This window comes from Heptranchias perlo, chromosome 28, assembly GCF_035084215.1.
Source record: "Heptranchias perlo isolate sHepPer1 chromosome 28, sHepPer1.hap1, whole genome shotgun sequence".
NCBI lineage: Eukaryota > Metazoa > Chordata > Chondrichthyes > Hexanchiformes > Hexanchidae > Heptranchias > Heptranchias perlo.
The window spans coordinates 21401902-21419405 of record NC_090352.1 but is presented as its reverse complement, the minus strand read 5'-3'; the positions used below and the strand labels follow the sequence as shown (position 1 = coordinate 21419405).

Sequence of the window (17504 nt, the reverse complement as noted above, 5' to 3'; positions counted from 1 at the left end):
TTTCAAGTGTACATTTCAGTTTCCACACTTATACCCTAAATACTTCAATGTGTTTCACTTGCATAACGCTGTTCTATGGGTGTTGAATGAAACCAGTTGCCAAGAGATTTGGCCTATAGTTTTTTTTTTAAGAGCATGTTGTTTTGGTCACATTGTGTGACTAGGGCTTTACACTGCCACCTTACTACCACCCCTAATTAGAGCCCCATCCCAGCTTTCCTCATTTTTCACCTGTCACATTTTGCTAATTCTACTTTGAGGATTTTTTTTGTTATGTCCAGAGACATTGCTTATGGGTAGTTTGGGGCATGCAGCCCAGATTTCTGTATATCACTTGTACCGAGCTGATATTGCTTTGTTTTTCAAGTTGTCTCTTAACCTCTGACTCCCCTTTACCAGGGGGTGGCCATTGGGGCTGCTATTTAACCATCTTCCACCCTCCTAGGTGGTGGCCCCGACAAACTATCTCCTGCTGTTTCTTGTGAATAAAACTATCCATGCACAATGAGCCTGGATGGTGCTCAGGAAAGGAGCCGTATCAGCATAATCACCCAATCTCTGGGATGGGTTAAAGAATCTTATTGTCTCAGGCTGGGGGGTATAAAGGTAGCATGACTCCACAACATCATCTAACGTTACATACCTATTTTCCAGCCCTCCTGTTGAGCATTTAACCCCATGGGAGCAAAATTTTAACTTAAAAGTAATATTTTTATGTAAAACCTACCAAGATCCTCCCATGGCAGAGGTCAAATTCCAAAACGAGATAATCCTGTTTTACAGCCGAGCTGAGAGTGCTCCAGGTATCCTAGCCAGTATTCCTCTTGCTTAACACAACTATTTCATTGATCTGATTGCTCTTGTGCACACAATCACTGCCATGTTTGCTTAATGTATTTCAAACTAATTTGTGTGAATCACTTTGGAACATCTAAGATGTTAGTGCTATTTAAATGCATTTTTTCAAGGAGTGATCAAATGGAGGAAGTTCTTTGGAAGACTGGAGACACATGCTATCAATAGAGCATATCAGCAAAACATCAGGATCTTTTTCATGGCACATCCTGTTTCCCTCTTGGTTTCAGTAGCTGAGCCATGACAGAACAACAATGAAAGTCATTTTATAGTGCCTGCTGTGATTAATGACTTGTGAGGTAATGAGATGCATAAGATCTGTGAATTTTTAGCAGAAAGCTGGCAGCTCAGTATAAAAGTTAGAAAAGGACACTCTAGTTGGATTTTGGCAGTTATGATTTGAGCACTGTATCTGCACGATAAGAACATTAAAAAATTAGGAGCAGGAGTAGGCCATATGGCCCCTTGAGCCTGCTCTGCCATTCAATAAGATCATGGCTGATCATCTAACTCAACTCCACTTTCCTGGCCTATCTTCATATCCCTTCATTTTCTTAGTGTCCAAATATCCATTGATCTTAGTCTTGCATATACTCAACGACTGAACATTCACAGCCTCTGGGGTAGAGAATTCCATAGATTCACAATCCTCTGAGTGAAGACATTTTTCCTTATCTCGGTCCTAAATGGCCGACCCCTTATCTTGAAACTGTGCCCACGCCCCCAGTCCTAGACTCTCCAGCCAGGGGAAACATCCTCTCAGCATCTACCCTGAATTTTATACGTTTCAATAAGATCACCTCTCATTCTTCTAAACTCTAGGGAATATAGGCTCAATCTCTCCTCATAGGACAACCCTCTCATCCAGGAATCAATCTAGTGAACCTTCGTTGCACCAGGCAAGTATATCCTTCCTTAGATAAGGAGATCAAAACTCTACAGAGTACTCCAGGTGTGGTCTCACCAGAGCCCTACATAATTGCAGCAAGACATCCTTACTCTCATACTCCAACCCCCTTGCAATAAAGGCTATGATACCATTTGCCTTCCTAATTGCTAGCTGTACCTGTATGTTAGCTTTCTTTGATTTATGTACAAGGACACCCAAATCCCTCTGACTACCAACATTTCTTAGTCTCTCACCTTTTTTTTAAAAAACTCTGCTTTTCTATTCTTCCTACCAAAGTGGATAATTTCATAATTCCCCACATTATACTCCATCTGCCACCTTCTCGCCCACTCGCTTAACCTGTATATCCCTTTGCAGCCACTTTGCATCCTCCTCACAGCTTACTTTCCCATCTAGCTTTGTATCGTCAGCAAACTTGACTACATTACACTTGATCCCCTTATCCAAGTCATTGATATAGATTGTAAACAGCTGAGGCCCAAGCACTGATCCTTGCAGCACCCCACTAGTTGCAACCTGCCAACTTAAAAATTACCTGTTTATTCCTATTCTGTTTTCTGTCTGTTAACCAATCCTCAATCCATGCTGATATTACCCCCAATTCCATGAGCTGCAATCTTGTGTAACAACCTTTTGTGACACCTTTATTAAAACATAGAAAGATAGAAAACCGGAGCAAGAGTAGGTCATTCGGCCCTTTGGGCCTGCACCGCCATTCAAAATGATTATGGCTGATCGTCTAACTCAGTACCCTGTTCCCGCTTTTTCCCCATATCCCTTGATTCCTTTAGCATTAAGAAATATATCTGTCTCCTTGAATGCATCTAATGACTTGGCCTCCACTGCCTTCTGTGGTAGATAATTCCACAGGTTCACCACCCTCTGAGTGAAGAAATTTCTCCTCATCTCTGTTCTAGATGGCATACCCCGTATCCTGAGACTGTGACCCCTGGTTCTGGACTCCCCAGCTATCGGGAACATCATCCCTGCATCTAGTCTGTCTAGTCCTGTTAGAATTTTATACGTTTCGATGAGATCACCTCTCGTTCTTCTAAACTCGAGTGAATATAGGCCTAGTCGACCCAATCTCTCCTCATACGTCAGTCCTGCTGTCCCAGGAATCAGTCTGGTAAACCTTCATTGCACTCCCTCCGTGGCCAGGACATCCTTCCTCAGAAAAGGAGACCAAAACGGCACAAGATACTCCAGATGTGGTCTCACCAAGGCCCTGTACAACTGCAGTAAGACATCCCTGCTCCTGTACTCACATCCTCTTGCAATGAAGGCCAACATACCATTCGCCTTCCTAACTGCTTGCTGCACCTGAATGCTCGCTTTCAGCGACTGGTGTACAAGGACACCCAGGTCTCGTTGCACCTCCCCTTTTCCCAATCTATCACCATTCAGATAATAATCTGCCTTTCTGTGATAACAACCAAAGTGGATAACCTCGCATTTATCCATGTTATACTGTATCTGCCATATTCTTGCCCACTCACCCAACTTGTCTAAATCACATTGGAGCCTTTTTGCATCCTCCTCGCAGCTCACATTCCACCCCAGCTTTATGTCGTCTGCAAACTTGGAAATGTTACATCTAGTTCTCTCATCCAAATCATTGATATATATTGTGAATAGCTGGGGCCCAAGCACTGATCCCTGCGGTACCCCATTAGTCACTGCCTGCCACCCAGAAAAAGATGCGTTTATTCCTACTGTTTCCTGTCTGTTAACCAATTCTCAATCCATGCCAGCATATTCCCCCCCCAATCCCATGTGCTTTAATTTTGCATACTAACCTCTTGTGTGGGACCTTATCAAAAGCCTTCTGAAAATCCAAATACACCACATCCACTGGTTTTCCCCTATCTATTCTACTGGTTACATCCTCAAAAAACTCCAGTAAATTTGTTAAGCATGATTTCAGTTTCATAAACACATGCTGACTTTGTCCAATCCCTTTAATGCCTTCCTAATGTTCTTTATTACATCTTTTATAATAGACTCTAGCATTTTCCCTACTACTGATGTTAGGCTAACTGGTCTGTAATTCTGTTTTTTCTCTTTTTTAAAATAGTGGGGTTACATTTGCCACCCTCCAATCTGTAGGAACTGTTCCAGAGTCTATAGAATTTTGAAAGATGATCACTAATGTATCCACTGTTTCCAGGGCCTCTTCCTTTTAATACTCTGGGATGTAGATTATCAGGCCCTGGGGATTTGTCAGTGTTTAGCCCCACTAATTTCCCTAGCACTTTTTTTTTTACTAATACTGGTTTCCTTCAGTTCCTCCCTCTCACTAGACCCTTGATTCCCTAACATTTCTGGCAGGTTATTTGTGTCCTCCTTTGTGAAGACAGAACCAAAGTATGTGTTTAATTGTTCTGCCATTTCTTTGTTCCCCATTATAATTTCTCATTTCTGACTGTAAGGGACCTACATTTGTCTTCACTAATCTTTTTCTCGACATATTTATAGAAGCTTTTACAGTCAGTTTTTATGTTCCATGCTAGTTTACTCTCATACTCTATTTTTCCCCCTCTTGATCAATCTGTTTGTCCTCCTTTGAATTCTGAACTGCTCCCAATCCTCAGACTTGCCGCTTTTTCTGACAAATTTATATGTCTCCTCTTTGGATCTAATACTATCCCTAATTTCTTTAGTAAGCCACGGTTGAGCCACCTTTCCTGTTTTATTTTTGCGCCAGACAGGAATGAATAATTGTTGTAATTCCTGCACACGTTCTTTAAATATTAGCCATTGCCTATCCACTGTCATCCCTTTTAGTAAAGTTCCCCAATCTATCCTAGCCAACTCGCACCTCATACTTTTGTAATTTCCTTTATTTAGATTCAGGACCCTAGTTTCGGATTCAACTACTTCACTCTCCATCTTAATGAGGAATTCTATCATGTTATGGTCGCTCTTCCCTAAGGGACCCCGCACAACAAGATTGTTAATTAATCCTTTCTCATTGCACAATAATTATTGAATGTCTTTTGAAAATCCAAATGTGCTACATCCACTGGTTCCCCTTTATCTACCCTGCCAGTTACACCCTCAAAAAACACTAATAGATTTGTCAAACACTATTTCCCTTTCATAAAACCGTGTTGACTCTGCCTAATCATATTATGATTTTCTAAGTGCCCTGTTACTACATCCTTAATAGATTCTAGCATTTTCCCTACTACTGGTGTCAGGCTAACTGGCCTATAGTTCCCTGTTTTCTGACTCCCTCCTTGAATAGTGGGTTACATTTGCTACCTTCCAATCCATGGGAACTGTTCCAGAATTCCCTAGATTCTAGAAGATCAAAACCAATGCATCCACTATCTCTCCAGCCACCTCTTTTAAAACCCTAGGATGTAGACCATAGGTCCTTGGGATTTGTCAGCTTGTAGTCCCATTAATTTCTCCAGTGCTTTTTCTTTACTAATCTTAATTACTTTAAGTTCCTCACTCTCCATTAGACCCTTGGTTCCCCACTATTTCTGGTATGTTTTTTGTGTCTTCTACTGTGAAGATAGATACAAAATATTTGTTTAACGTCTCTGCCATATCCTTATTCCCTCCTGTCTCTGCCTCTAAGGGACCCATGTTTACTTTTGCTAAACTCTTCCTTTTTTACATACTTGTAGAAGCTCTTGCAATCTTTTTATATTTCTTGCTAGTTTACCCTCATATTCAATTTTCTCCCTCTATCAATTTCTTGGTCATCCTTTGCGGTTGTCTAAAACCCTCCCAATCCTCAGGCTTACTAATCTTTTTGAAAACATTGTAAGCCTCCTTTAAACTAATACTATCTTTAACTTCTCTAGTTAGCCACGGTTGCATCATTTTTCTGGTGGAGTTTTTATTCCTCAAGGGAATGTATATTAATTGAGAATTATGAATAAATATTTGCCATTGCTTAGATACTATCATATATTTTAATCTAATTTCCCAATCTACCTTAGCCAACTTGCCCCTCATACCTAATGTAATTGGCTTTGGTAAATTTAAGACCCTGGTTTCAGTCTTGACTACATCACTCTCAAACTCATTTTAATAAACTCAGCATCTGAACTCACTCATTTGCTCCCATTTCGTGATGTAATTTGGTAATATCCTTGGAGCTTCCTCAACGCATTAGCAGTATAAGGACAAGGTGCAGACCTGGGATATTGGTTTATCCTGTTATCAATAATGGAATTCTCCCTATTACTTTAGGCAGTCAATGACAAGACAGGGTGTAAGGTCACCAACTATTATGCAGAATTTTTCCAGAGGTATTTCATAGAGACACAACACTGTCAGCATTGGTGACATATCAGTCTATGTAGAGGCTAGGTTAGTATGTTTTCAAAACAGCTAAAATGATAGTTTTCAAGCAGGAATGGATCACTGATCACACCAACCTACCCATTCAACTTCTCAAGATCATCATGTGTATGTATGCCATTTTTAAACCTTGCTGTAGTTTCTGTTTTCATCACCCAAGCTTGTAGTCTATTCAAAATGTGTTATCCCCTTTTACTGAATATTTGTCTGAATTTTCCATTTTGTTTTGTCCTTGCCTTGAAACTGTGACTCTTTGTTCTTGATTGTCATCCATGGCAGTACAAATTATCTGTTCCCACATTCTCCAACCTCATAATTTTAAATACTTTTGGGGAATGAAACAACTGAGAGTTGAATCTTCTGACAAGCAAGAGAAGCCCCACAGTAGCTAGCCTCTTTTCATAGCTCTTTTCACTTAACTCTGAAATTAATGATAGCCCTCCTTTGCACTCCTTCCATTAAGAAGATTTGCATTTATGTAGTGCCTTCATGACCTCAGTACATCCTGCAATGCAGCAGCCAATTTGCAAAAAACAAGGCCTTGCAAACAAAACAATGAGCAATTAATCTGTTTTGGTAGTATTGATGGATGGAGAAATGTTGGCCAGGATGTCAGGGGAACTCCTACTTTTGTTTAAATATGCCATAGAATCTTTAACATCCACATGAACAGGCATACAGGGCCACGGGTTTAGCATCTCATCCAAAAGATGGCACCTCTGATAAAGCAGTGCTTTCAGTACTGCACAGATGTATCAGCTTAGTGTGTGTGTGTTCAGGTCTGCAGTGGGGCTTGAACCCATAACCTGGCTGAGGTGAGTGAGCCAACTTGAACAACATTCTTTATTAAAATAAGCAATAGCTGCGCACTTGCCCTATTCTGATCTCACCAAGGCCGATATAATTACCACTCCCCTCATTATACAAGTCCAATATTCTGTGCTCTCCTACTCTACCTGTGAACGCTGCACTGACACTATACAGTTTGTGACCCGACCATTCCGACCCCAACATTTTCCTGTTATGACGCAATAAGCATATTTCTATGGTGCTAACAACCATTTTGTGTGTTGCCTTTTTTTCTTTTTAGTTAAGCATAGAGCAGACATTGATATCTAATGAAATTTGAAATATTTATTTCAAATTGCCATATTTTGGGGAAAAGTGGATAAACATTGTAACAAATTGCTGCTGTCTTTCTCTTCCTTTTCTCCCTGCCCTGCACTGAAATGTTTTTAATTCACACCCATGATGTCAGTGTGTCAAGATCCTGATCTCAGTTACACTATCCGAGGGAGCAGACGAAGGGTAAAACTCACAAGCAACTTAGGAATTAATTGTCTGTTCCCTTTTTGTTCCTATTCCCCCTTGCCCTAGTAAGAAAATGGTGCCTGAAACGTTGAATCCTAAAAATGGGCAGGAAGGAAAGTAAAATGTTGGGGATTAAATTAACATTTTTCATTTTTACATTACCACATTAATATAGATTTATTAGTTTTCATCTCATACCGAAGCAGAAGCCTGAAGTAGGTAATTTGCTCATATTCTTAATTGGGAAATGACAGAGAAAGAAAAGTATTTTTTAAACGGCATTAAAAATAGGTAATGGTTATTACAGTGGAATGTGGACTCTTGCTCTTTACAGAGCAGCCAAGATGGCCCAAAAATGTATCCTGTCAGAATAGGCTAAATGCATAAGAGTGTATTACCTGAAGGTTTCCAAACATATGTATGTGGTGGTAGGGAGGGGGGCGGTGGGACCCCAGCTATTATTCATACACTCCTGGCAATTTCTTGTACTAACCCCTGAAAGTGTCAGCTGTCCAAAGGAAAAATGCTATCATTGCAGAAACATTTTAGTGTATAAAAATAACATTCATAAGTCATCAAACAGAAACTGATGACCTCCTGGGCTCTATGGGATCCCTTTCCAGCTCTCATATGTTGCGAGGACTCCAGTTTGAAAACCTATGGTATAATCTGAATTTTATTTTTGCTGTGTTCGATGCACATGCTGTGAAAGCCAACGCTAGCATAATCTATCAAAAAGCATCATAATTGAAATGAAGTTGAAGAAACAAGTACAAATAGAAAGGGGAAAAACTGCAAATGTTAGACATCCAAGACAAACGGAAAATGCTGGTAATACATAGCAAAAGAGCCCCCATTATAAAGAGGAAAGTCAGAACTGATGTCACAACTTGTTTGTTAAGCAGTGCATGGGTGACTTTATCACTGATTTATACCCTCTTTTTGGAAGCACTCACAGCCTGTGATAGCACCACTGAGATCAGGAAAAAAATGTGGAAGCAACCGCAAGAGCAGCCGCTCCCTGGTACAATTTATTGGGCCAGATTTTGCTGTAAAAATAATGAGGCTAATGGCACTCACCGTTGTTATGTGCAAATTGGAAAGCAATTTCCGGCAACCACACATGCAGTTAAACATGGAAATCCGGAAGTTGCTCCTCCAACAGCTGCGTGAAAACAATATCTCACTGCCTGGCTCCCCATTGAAATGTATTGAACGGACTAAAATTGCCAACAAAAGTCAAGTCATTTCAAGTCTAGGTACCATTTTAACGGCATGTTAAGTCTTAATTACTGCCAAACAACCTCTTTAGCACTGAAAATTAATTTTTTCAAGTGACGTCTCATTCCTTCAGATTTTAATTATTGTTGGACATTTTTAAAAAGATTTTCTTTGTCTCTTTTATCTGTCTCTTAATTCAATCTATCTTGCCCCCTCTTAATTTTGCTTTCTGTACCTGATTTGACATTGAATTCACTATTCTAGCTTAGACTTCCTGATTCTGACCCGCTGTTCAGCATGGCACCCTCTACAGGGCACCTGTTCACACGGGTTTCAGGTGCCCTGTAGAGGGTGCCATGCTGAACGGATCTCTTGTTTTCTGAGAAAACGCACAATGTGATGTATCCACTCCCAACTTACACGTGACTGCATCTTTGCAGACTAAAGGTTTGCGGACCTGTTGGTACCAGAGAACTGTGGCCCTAGCAAGGGAGGGGAAAAGTCTGCCAAAGTTGCATTCCCGATCACAATCCAATGATCCGTGCTGGAAAGTGCATATTTATTTGAACAGTGGATGAGGATAGGATTGGCCTTGGCCTCACTGATCTCCCATTGTTTAATAGCTGACTTGATGTTTGCTGTCTAGGGTCATGCATGAATAATGGTCACTCTATGGTGGCCAAGCATGGAAGGAAGGACAAAATATTTTAGGGAGGGTGAAGAGAAAATTGAGACGTGTAATTAAATTGAATAATGCAATGATTAAAATCTGACCTGTGTCCATGTAATGTCTTGACAATTTTAGCTTAGTATTAGAACACTAAAATGCACTGCAACAACAATAAATCTGGGCAGCAAATGAACAAGAGGTAAAAGCAGACACTACTGCCAAAGCCAGGAACAGGACTGTGAATTGAGCCAGGGAGCTGGCAGTTGAAATATTGTGCATCTGTGAGGTGGAATGTTTTTGGAGATGGCAGATGGGGAGGAGCAGGGCTGGAAGGTGGCAAAGCCGCGCCAGGAATGGAGCAGAAGAGAGGGGTTAGCAGAGCTGCGAGTGGCACTAGGAGCCAGGCCAGGGGTTGGCTGGCAGAAATTGGGCTAGGCGCTGGTATTTGAAGTGATGCAGGGCTAGGAATGGGGCTGGGAGATTATATTTTCTAAGGCACTTATTTTTTTTAAAATGTAATTGATAGTTGTGCAGGATGATCAGCCACTGCTGCAACTTGCAGAAGGCCAAGCCTCAGTTGCCACGCCGTGGAGTACAGAGTGTCCACGCTCAACGTTGGTGGTTTGATGCTGCCAGTGTTTTTCATTCTGCTCCCGGTGCTGTGGTATTAGTGTCACTTAAGCCATTTAATATTAAAGAAATATATATTTTTAAAAACCTTCCTTACGATTGTAATGCTAACCTTCTCTGGACATAACATTTGCTAAAAAATCCTAACTTCAAGACTGCAAGAAAAGCGAGGAAGAAGAGCAGGGCTTTGGAACACAGAAATGGCAAATTAGTAGGCTGTGAGCAGGAAGGTGAAGCAGCTCGTAGTGGAATAGAAAGTAGGCAATGGACTAGGGAGGTACAACAGTGCCACCTGGTGATCAGAAGCATGCAACTACAGTGTGACAGGCAAATTTTGACAAAATAAACTTAATAGGGACAGGATGTGTGTGCCATATGCAAGAATTGATGCATGCAAGATAGATGAAAATTAGTTGATTTCATTACATGTTAAATATCCTCTCTTTGGCCCAAGTTTACAAAAAATGTGCAATGTATGCCAGCCTTTTCAGTGATTTTTACAATCAAAATTGACTTTTTGTAAGTGTGTTCATCTGATTTTTAATTTCCTGAAGGTAAAGTTCCTCATTAGATTTTAAAAAGCAGAAATCAACTAGTATTTGTAACAGTTTTATTAATTTAAATGTCAATTATCATAGATATTGGGCACCCAAATGGTGCAGTAATATGAAATTGTTTTTTACATTGTCCCTGGATATTGTGTACTACTTTGAAAATTTATTCTGCTATATGGTGTTTGGCGTGTACCCTAAAGAAGAAAATGAATGGAAGAAGTCATCCCAAGTGCTCTCCTACACCACCTAATGACTGGTCATAAAGCATTTGTGGAGGTGTAGAAGTGGGCGGTCATCTTGATCAATTAACAAGGGAATGCTGCATGTTGAGGCCGAGAGAGGGAGAAAAGGGAAAATATGTAAAAGTTGAAGAGATTTTTCTCAACTAAATTATAGGAATACTTGAACTCATTCACTAAATATTTCTTCTCCATATTAATGGCACTTTTCTGATCTTGGAGCAGGGTCAAGATGTAGTATACATAACCACATAGTCCCTGATGCTGATACTAGATATTGAAGAATGTTCCATTCCCTGGCCCTGACATCCTCCAATAAAAATGTTTCCATGGTTGGATTAGAAAATGGAAAATTCTTGAAGCTTTGACTGAATAGTTTGGGACCTTAGTGAAATATGGGAAAGCAGCTTCACCAAAGCCTAGAAATTGCTGTTGACGTAAAGCTTTAAACTATTGACAGTTGAGCAATAGACATACAGTTTTGGAGGTCTGAATTTGAGCAGTTTGTGCCCACTAAATGTCTGTCAAATAGTTGTAGGACTTTTGTCCTCGTTAGTTTAGGGGGAACACAGAAAACTGCTATCTTCACTCATTTGTGCAGTACACTAATCTTGCCCATCTGAAATGGCTGAGCTCTAGACAGCTTCCAGTATGTTGAGAATGTAGGTAGATGAGATTCTCTTTTATATAGACGAGCAATGAATTTGAAATCAAGGAAGTGATATTTAATTTGTACAAAACATTGGTTAGGCCACAGTTGGAGTATTGTGTAGAGTTCTGGGAATCCCATTATAAGAAATAGATTTTCACATTGTTCACCTGACGAAGGAGGAAGCCTCCGAAAGCTTGTGAATTTAAAATAAAATTGCTGGACTATAACTTGGTGTTGTAAAATTGTTTACAAGAAATATATTGGTGCTAATAAAAGGTATATTGATTTAGCAGAATTACTGTATAGGAATGAGAGCTTGTAGATATAGCTTCAAAATTGGGGTGTTTTCATTGGAGTAGAGGTTAAGAGATTTTCAAAAGTATGCAAAGTTCCAAGGGGGTAACATGATTTAATAACAAACATAGACTCGGGATTATCAATAGAAGGGAGAAAGTTAGAATTTATGTACTGCGCTTAAGCCTCTTTTGATAAACTAAACTTTCATATTAATTTTACAGGGTTGAACGGTCTACTGATCAAGTCATCAAACCAGTCAATGTTGAAGCGTTGTCAAAATGGGTGGGAAAAATCCCACAGGAGGTAGTTCGTGAAATGCCAGTGATTGCTCCTATGTTAGCAAAGCTTGGATATGATCCATATGCAAATCCACCAAATTATGGAAAACCAGATCCAGCAGTTATTGAAAACACTAAAAGGGTAGGTGTAAGAGTTTAAGTATCTGGAACATCCTTCTCAAATGCCTGAGGTTACGATTGTTCCTGCAGAAAGTAGTTGAAAAAAAATTGTTATTTCCTGATCTACTGGAGACAGATGAGTTCAGTCATTTCTGTTTGATTTTGCTTCTGTTGCATCCCTAGCAACCAGTGTTTACAGTAATTTGCTATTTTCTGAATTATACTTATTTAAAATGAGAAAAGTTGGCTTATGGGAGTAGATGCAATGATTTTAATTTGTGTGTGTATATAAAACCAAAGAATTGCAGGCAAATAATTTTAGTCCTAATAGCTATTCCTGTACAGAGAAACGGAAACTGAATTTTATATTGAAGATTGGTTCCTTTTTATAGCAAATTCTGTTCAAATTTTTTTTTAATTATCTGGAGTCAAGATGGAACTAGCTAAGGGAGCTTCATAGATTCTAAATAGCACATACATAAGTGTATTTTATATGTGCAGAAAATTGTTGCAATTGAGCTGTACAAATTAATATTCAGACATGTTTCCTGTTCTCTAGTGCATTCTAAAACTAATGGTTGTCATGCAATTTACAACATTGTTGAAACATTCCCGTTCTAAGCGTTGAGAGATGCAAAACTGTCCACCTTCGGGAAAGAATGTGATTTCCATTAGTTGAATGTAATGTTGGGAAAACCATCTAAAGCAATAGACGGCAAGCTTCATTCCATTGTGCAAATGAGGCTTATTCTCCTGGAATGTAGCTACAATGCTCCCTTTTTGGTATTCCCATTTTTGTATGTTAGTATAGTTTTAAATGTGTTAATGAGTCTCACAAAAAAGTGAACCTTTAAAAATCTATGAAATATGTAGAAATTTGGGCAAAAAATGTAGTTATCCTGATCTTGCAACAGCTTTTTTTAAAACTGCGTATATACTTTATTACAATGATTATCTTTTTTAAATCTCTGATGTAGGAAAATTATTTTAAATGTTCTCAAATTATAAATCTGGAGTTTATGCTTTATCAAAGATTTCTCATGAAGGTTGAACGCCTCTTCCCAATGTGTTTGATACGAAAAAAAACAATATAATCGACAAATGATAGGAAGGACAATTCTATGAGTCCCTAAACTGTTGTGCATATGTGTTTTTTAAAATTCTTTTTGTAAAGCTGTTTTTAAAAACTGTATCCAAATTGAGGACTAAAACATAGCTATTATAATTAAAACTTATAAATGATAGTGTTGAAACTTTTTTTAAAAAAAGCTTATTATATGGAGCTTGGTTTGTCATGTTTGTATGGTTTGTTTGCTTAAAAAAAAATTGAGGGTGGTTTTGCTTATTAGAAAGCTGGTATTTTCTGCACTTTTAGTCCTATGTCTGGTCTGTAGGAAATCATTTATTCTCCTTTAAATCTGCACTTCAGTTTTTAAAAAAAAAACTAACTGCAGTTTTCTAAATTGGATTATGAAATGAGAATTCTATTTGAAATAGTTATGTCCCAAATAAAATTTTAAGCAACCCTGATTTTGCCTCCAACAGTTATGAAACATTGACAATAAAGTTGATTAAGTGTGCAACACGTAGTTTATACTGTTATCACGTGTTAATATTAGGATTGATAAGTTTTTCAGCTGTTCACCAGGTAGGTGAGTCAGAACTTTCCCTCTGAATAATCTGTGTATAAGCCATGCCTTCATATGTTTTAATGTCCTCTAAACATAAAGCAGTGACTTTTAGACTTCTATTTTTTGAAATTGTAGCCATTTAATGGTGACTTATGGACTTCACAGGAAAATGCAGCATTGCACTAGAGCCCTTTTTTGAATTAATGCAGTAAAATACATCTTGGAGTATGTGCAATCATTTAAAAGATTGTTTGCTGCTTATGTGGCAGCCTTAACCACTGGTTTGTTCTATTGTCTATACTACCCCTATAAATAATTCCATATAAATTAATCATTAATGTCAAGCCTGGATGCTGAATTTCAAAGTTGTTATAAATCCTTTCTGATAACCAGAAAAAGATGAATCTTACCTGTTTATCCCCATCATGACTATAAGTCATCTCCTGAAATACTATAATTTGTTTAAACTATAACAAGGATGGCAAATACATCAGAAAACAAATTTTATTCTGCATTATGATTATCATTATGCATCAATGTTTAAATTACTTCTCCACCATTGAACATTTTAAGAAAAAGGCTTCTGAGGATCAGTTGAAGACTATCCAGCATTGATGGAGCTTTCTTCTAAATCAAATGGTGATAAACAGTGCTAGCTTACTTGCCTTAGTGAGGCAGAAAGAAAACCATTCTAGGTCATTCATTTTTCTAATTGTCTGATAAATGTTTAAACATATTTTGTATTGGCAATTTAAGTGTGTAAACATTACTATTTTATGTGGCAAATGTACTGGTGGGAGTCTGGGAAAAGATTGCTAATTAATTCACAGAAAGCAAAGCCTGTGATTTTTGTTCATTGTATGGAATCACACTGTAATGTCTTTTTTTGTTTTGTATTGTGCAATTTAAAAAAAAATAAAGTCAGAGAAATGCTCAACTGTCTCTTTTTTAAGAACTGTTTTCACCGGTTCCAACCAAATCATTAAATTACTCATTTCATAAATACTGAAATTCAGATGAAGAGAAATCTGTCGGGCTTAATTCTGCAATAATTCAATTTCAGTAAATCTCTCTCTTGTCATGGTTATTTAATTTCAGATGAAAAGTACCAACTTAATAAAAAAAATTGAAATTAAATGAGTGTATTGACCAAACAAGTGGACACTGATGTGGTACAAAATCCATTGATGTTACTGTTTTGATTTTAAAAAAATAGCTGAACTTGCATCTGTGGTGGAGGTGCTTCTGATCAGGGAAACCCTTTCGTATACACTTTATTTTTCAGCCATCGCAGTGGATTTTGCTTTGCCTGCCTTAACACTATTGCAGAGAGAGATTTTATTGCCCTTGAGGATGTTTGTACATATTGCATAATGCTGCATTTCCATTACACCAGCAATTGTAACAGTCCAAAAAGCACTATAAGCAGCTGTCGTTGCCCAGTTTCCCACTTGCCAGGATCAGGTTAGGCTGTGGTGCCCCTTATGGGAGAATAGGTTGACAACCATTGTCATTGCTTACCTGTGAAGAATGTCCACATCAGTGAGGCACTTGAGGGCTGGTGGCCATGCAGCTGCCCCCAACAAGAGTCTTCACCTTCAGTAGAAGAGAAAATGTCAGGAAAGAAACAGCCTGACACGGGCTATGAAGTGAGTAGTTCATATGCAATTTTTTTTAAAAAACCCTTTAATGTTGGTTCTTCTCCGCACAGTTTCCCTTGCTGAGAAGAACTGTACTATAACAAACATGTCTAATGAGTGATCTTGTCTCAGTGGAGGGGAGGAAGCACAACAGAAATAGGGCATTGCCTGGAGGACCTCCTATGATATAGTCTAGCAAATAAGAAATAGATGTAATTATAAGCAACATTTATAAAGTTGTTGCTAAAAATTGGTGGGAGATAGATGTCCGTAAAACTGCTTCACACACATACACACATACATACATACATACATACATACATACATACATCCAGATGGCCAAATCATAGACCTAGTAAATGTGGGTTTGTATTGCTTTTCGGAGTCCACAATAGCGTCTGGGTCAGGGAGTCCATTTTAGCAAAGTGAAGCGGCAACATCGTTCTCTTGTGACCCTAACTACAGAAGCCCTAAATGTAGAAGTGCTTTCTTTTTGCCTGACGTGGATTTTATATCCGTTCCCATAGGGATGCACCCCACTTACCTAAGTCTAGAGCGCTTGGGCAAAGGTTAGTGCTCGTCCAATTTTAGCAACACCCAATGATTGTAGGGATATTGCTAGAGTTGAACTAGCTGAAACTGCAGCCTATCTGCACAGAGTACTGGTATGCCTTCTGTGGCTTGGCATTATCAAAAATGAAAGCGTGCAGAATTGAAGGTAACCTTGTGACCTAGGTTAGTAATTGGGTGAAAGGTAAGAGACCGAGTAGGGATAAAGGGAACATTCTCTGATTGGCGGGATGTGACAAGTGGTATTCCTCAGGGATCTGTACTGGATCCTCAGCTTTTCACCTTCTGATCCTATGTACCTGTATGCTGCCAGGGAATGCTATTTCAATCTGAAAATGCAGTTGTTTGAGCTACTAATGATTGCTTAGTAAGTCATTCTTAACAACAGGAGTGATTCGCTGTTGTACTGATGGTGGAGTGATGGCCCTTCTGAACATTGCCCTTTGATGTTTCTTTAGACTCGAAGATTGAAAAATTGGAAGGAGGAAGGCTGATTTTATTTCAGCTTGTTGACTATTGCTTGTTTGCAGTGACGCCTGCTGCAGGGGGTGGGGGGAAGGAATGAAATAATATTGTCGTTAATGCACTCCAAACAAGAGTTGGACTGTGGCCCTGAGTTCAGATGAGATTCAATCTCTCAAACTTTGCTCTTGTGGTTTACAATTGTAATTAGGACCACTTGATACGCTTACTACTTTGTGACATTTCACAGCCTGTGTTATACTGTTTGCTCATCCATGAAGTGATTTCTGTTGGAACAGAACATGTAACATATTCCATGCATTTTGTTCTGTTTAGGTCTGTACACTGTTTCAAGTTGTGGTGTGTGCAGTGTTGTACTGATGGCTCATTTACTTTGATGTAAGATGAATTTAGCACTTTATATAAAGTGCTGGTCACTTTATTTTCCCTCATTCCTAACAAACTCTGGCCATTATTTCACAACACTGCCCTCCCCAAAATCAAATGACTAAAAAAATCATATTCTCTAGCATTCCAGTTAGAAATTTTAAATTAATGGGATTAAGAGCTTTCGGAGTGAAAATATATCCCATGTCCTTGATGTTGCTTACTTTCATTGAAATATTTCACTGTTGCAGATGTCAGTTTGATTTAATTTTGTTTAGCTTTATTTAAATATTTAAACTGTACTGAACAGTTTTAAGGCCAGTGTTTCTAATGCTGAGTTTGCCAGGCCTAATAAATTTACTCGAGGGGAAAAAAGATTGCTGAAAATTTCCAGATCAGCCTCATCTCAAAAGGGGCACTAACCTGTCTGCATATGTCTGTTGCTAACACAAAAGTTCATTACCAGCCTATTATTTGAATAATACACAGCAATTTTATTTCTAGGTAAATTTATTTTGATATTCAGATCAGACCTAGTTCTAGATTCTGGTTCAGCTGGAATTGATTTGAAGACAAAATTAACTTTGGCCTAGATTTTATGGGCTGTGGGATTTTGATTATTGGTGGGAGGGAAAGGGTTGCCTTTGATTTGATTTTCTTGTCAGCAGTTTACTTTTGGTGGGTCTTCAATCCTTGGCTGATGGATGAGATTGGGAGCATAGTTTCCTCCTCCAAATCTACCCAGATCACTTCT

At 38.7% G+C, this 17504-nt stretch overlaps 1 protein-coding gene across 3 annotated transcripts in view; it reads left to right on the top strand.

Moving 5' to 3' along the window:
* LOC137344915 (protein-tyrosine sulfotransferase 1-like) overlaps positions 1–17504 on the top strand; it is a 63710-nt gene that overhangs the window by 18496 nt on the left and 27710 nt on the right. For all 3 annotated transcript variants that reach the window (XM_068008204.1, XM_068008205.1, XM_068008203.1), the window contains exon 3: positions 11884–12082. In XM_068008204.1, coding sequence (XP_067864305.1) covers positions 11884–12082 — 199 coding nt within the window. The remainder of the gene's footprint in view (positions 1–11883; positions 12083–17504) is intronic.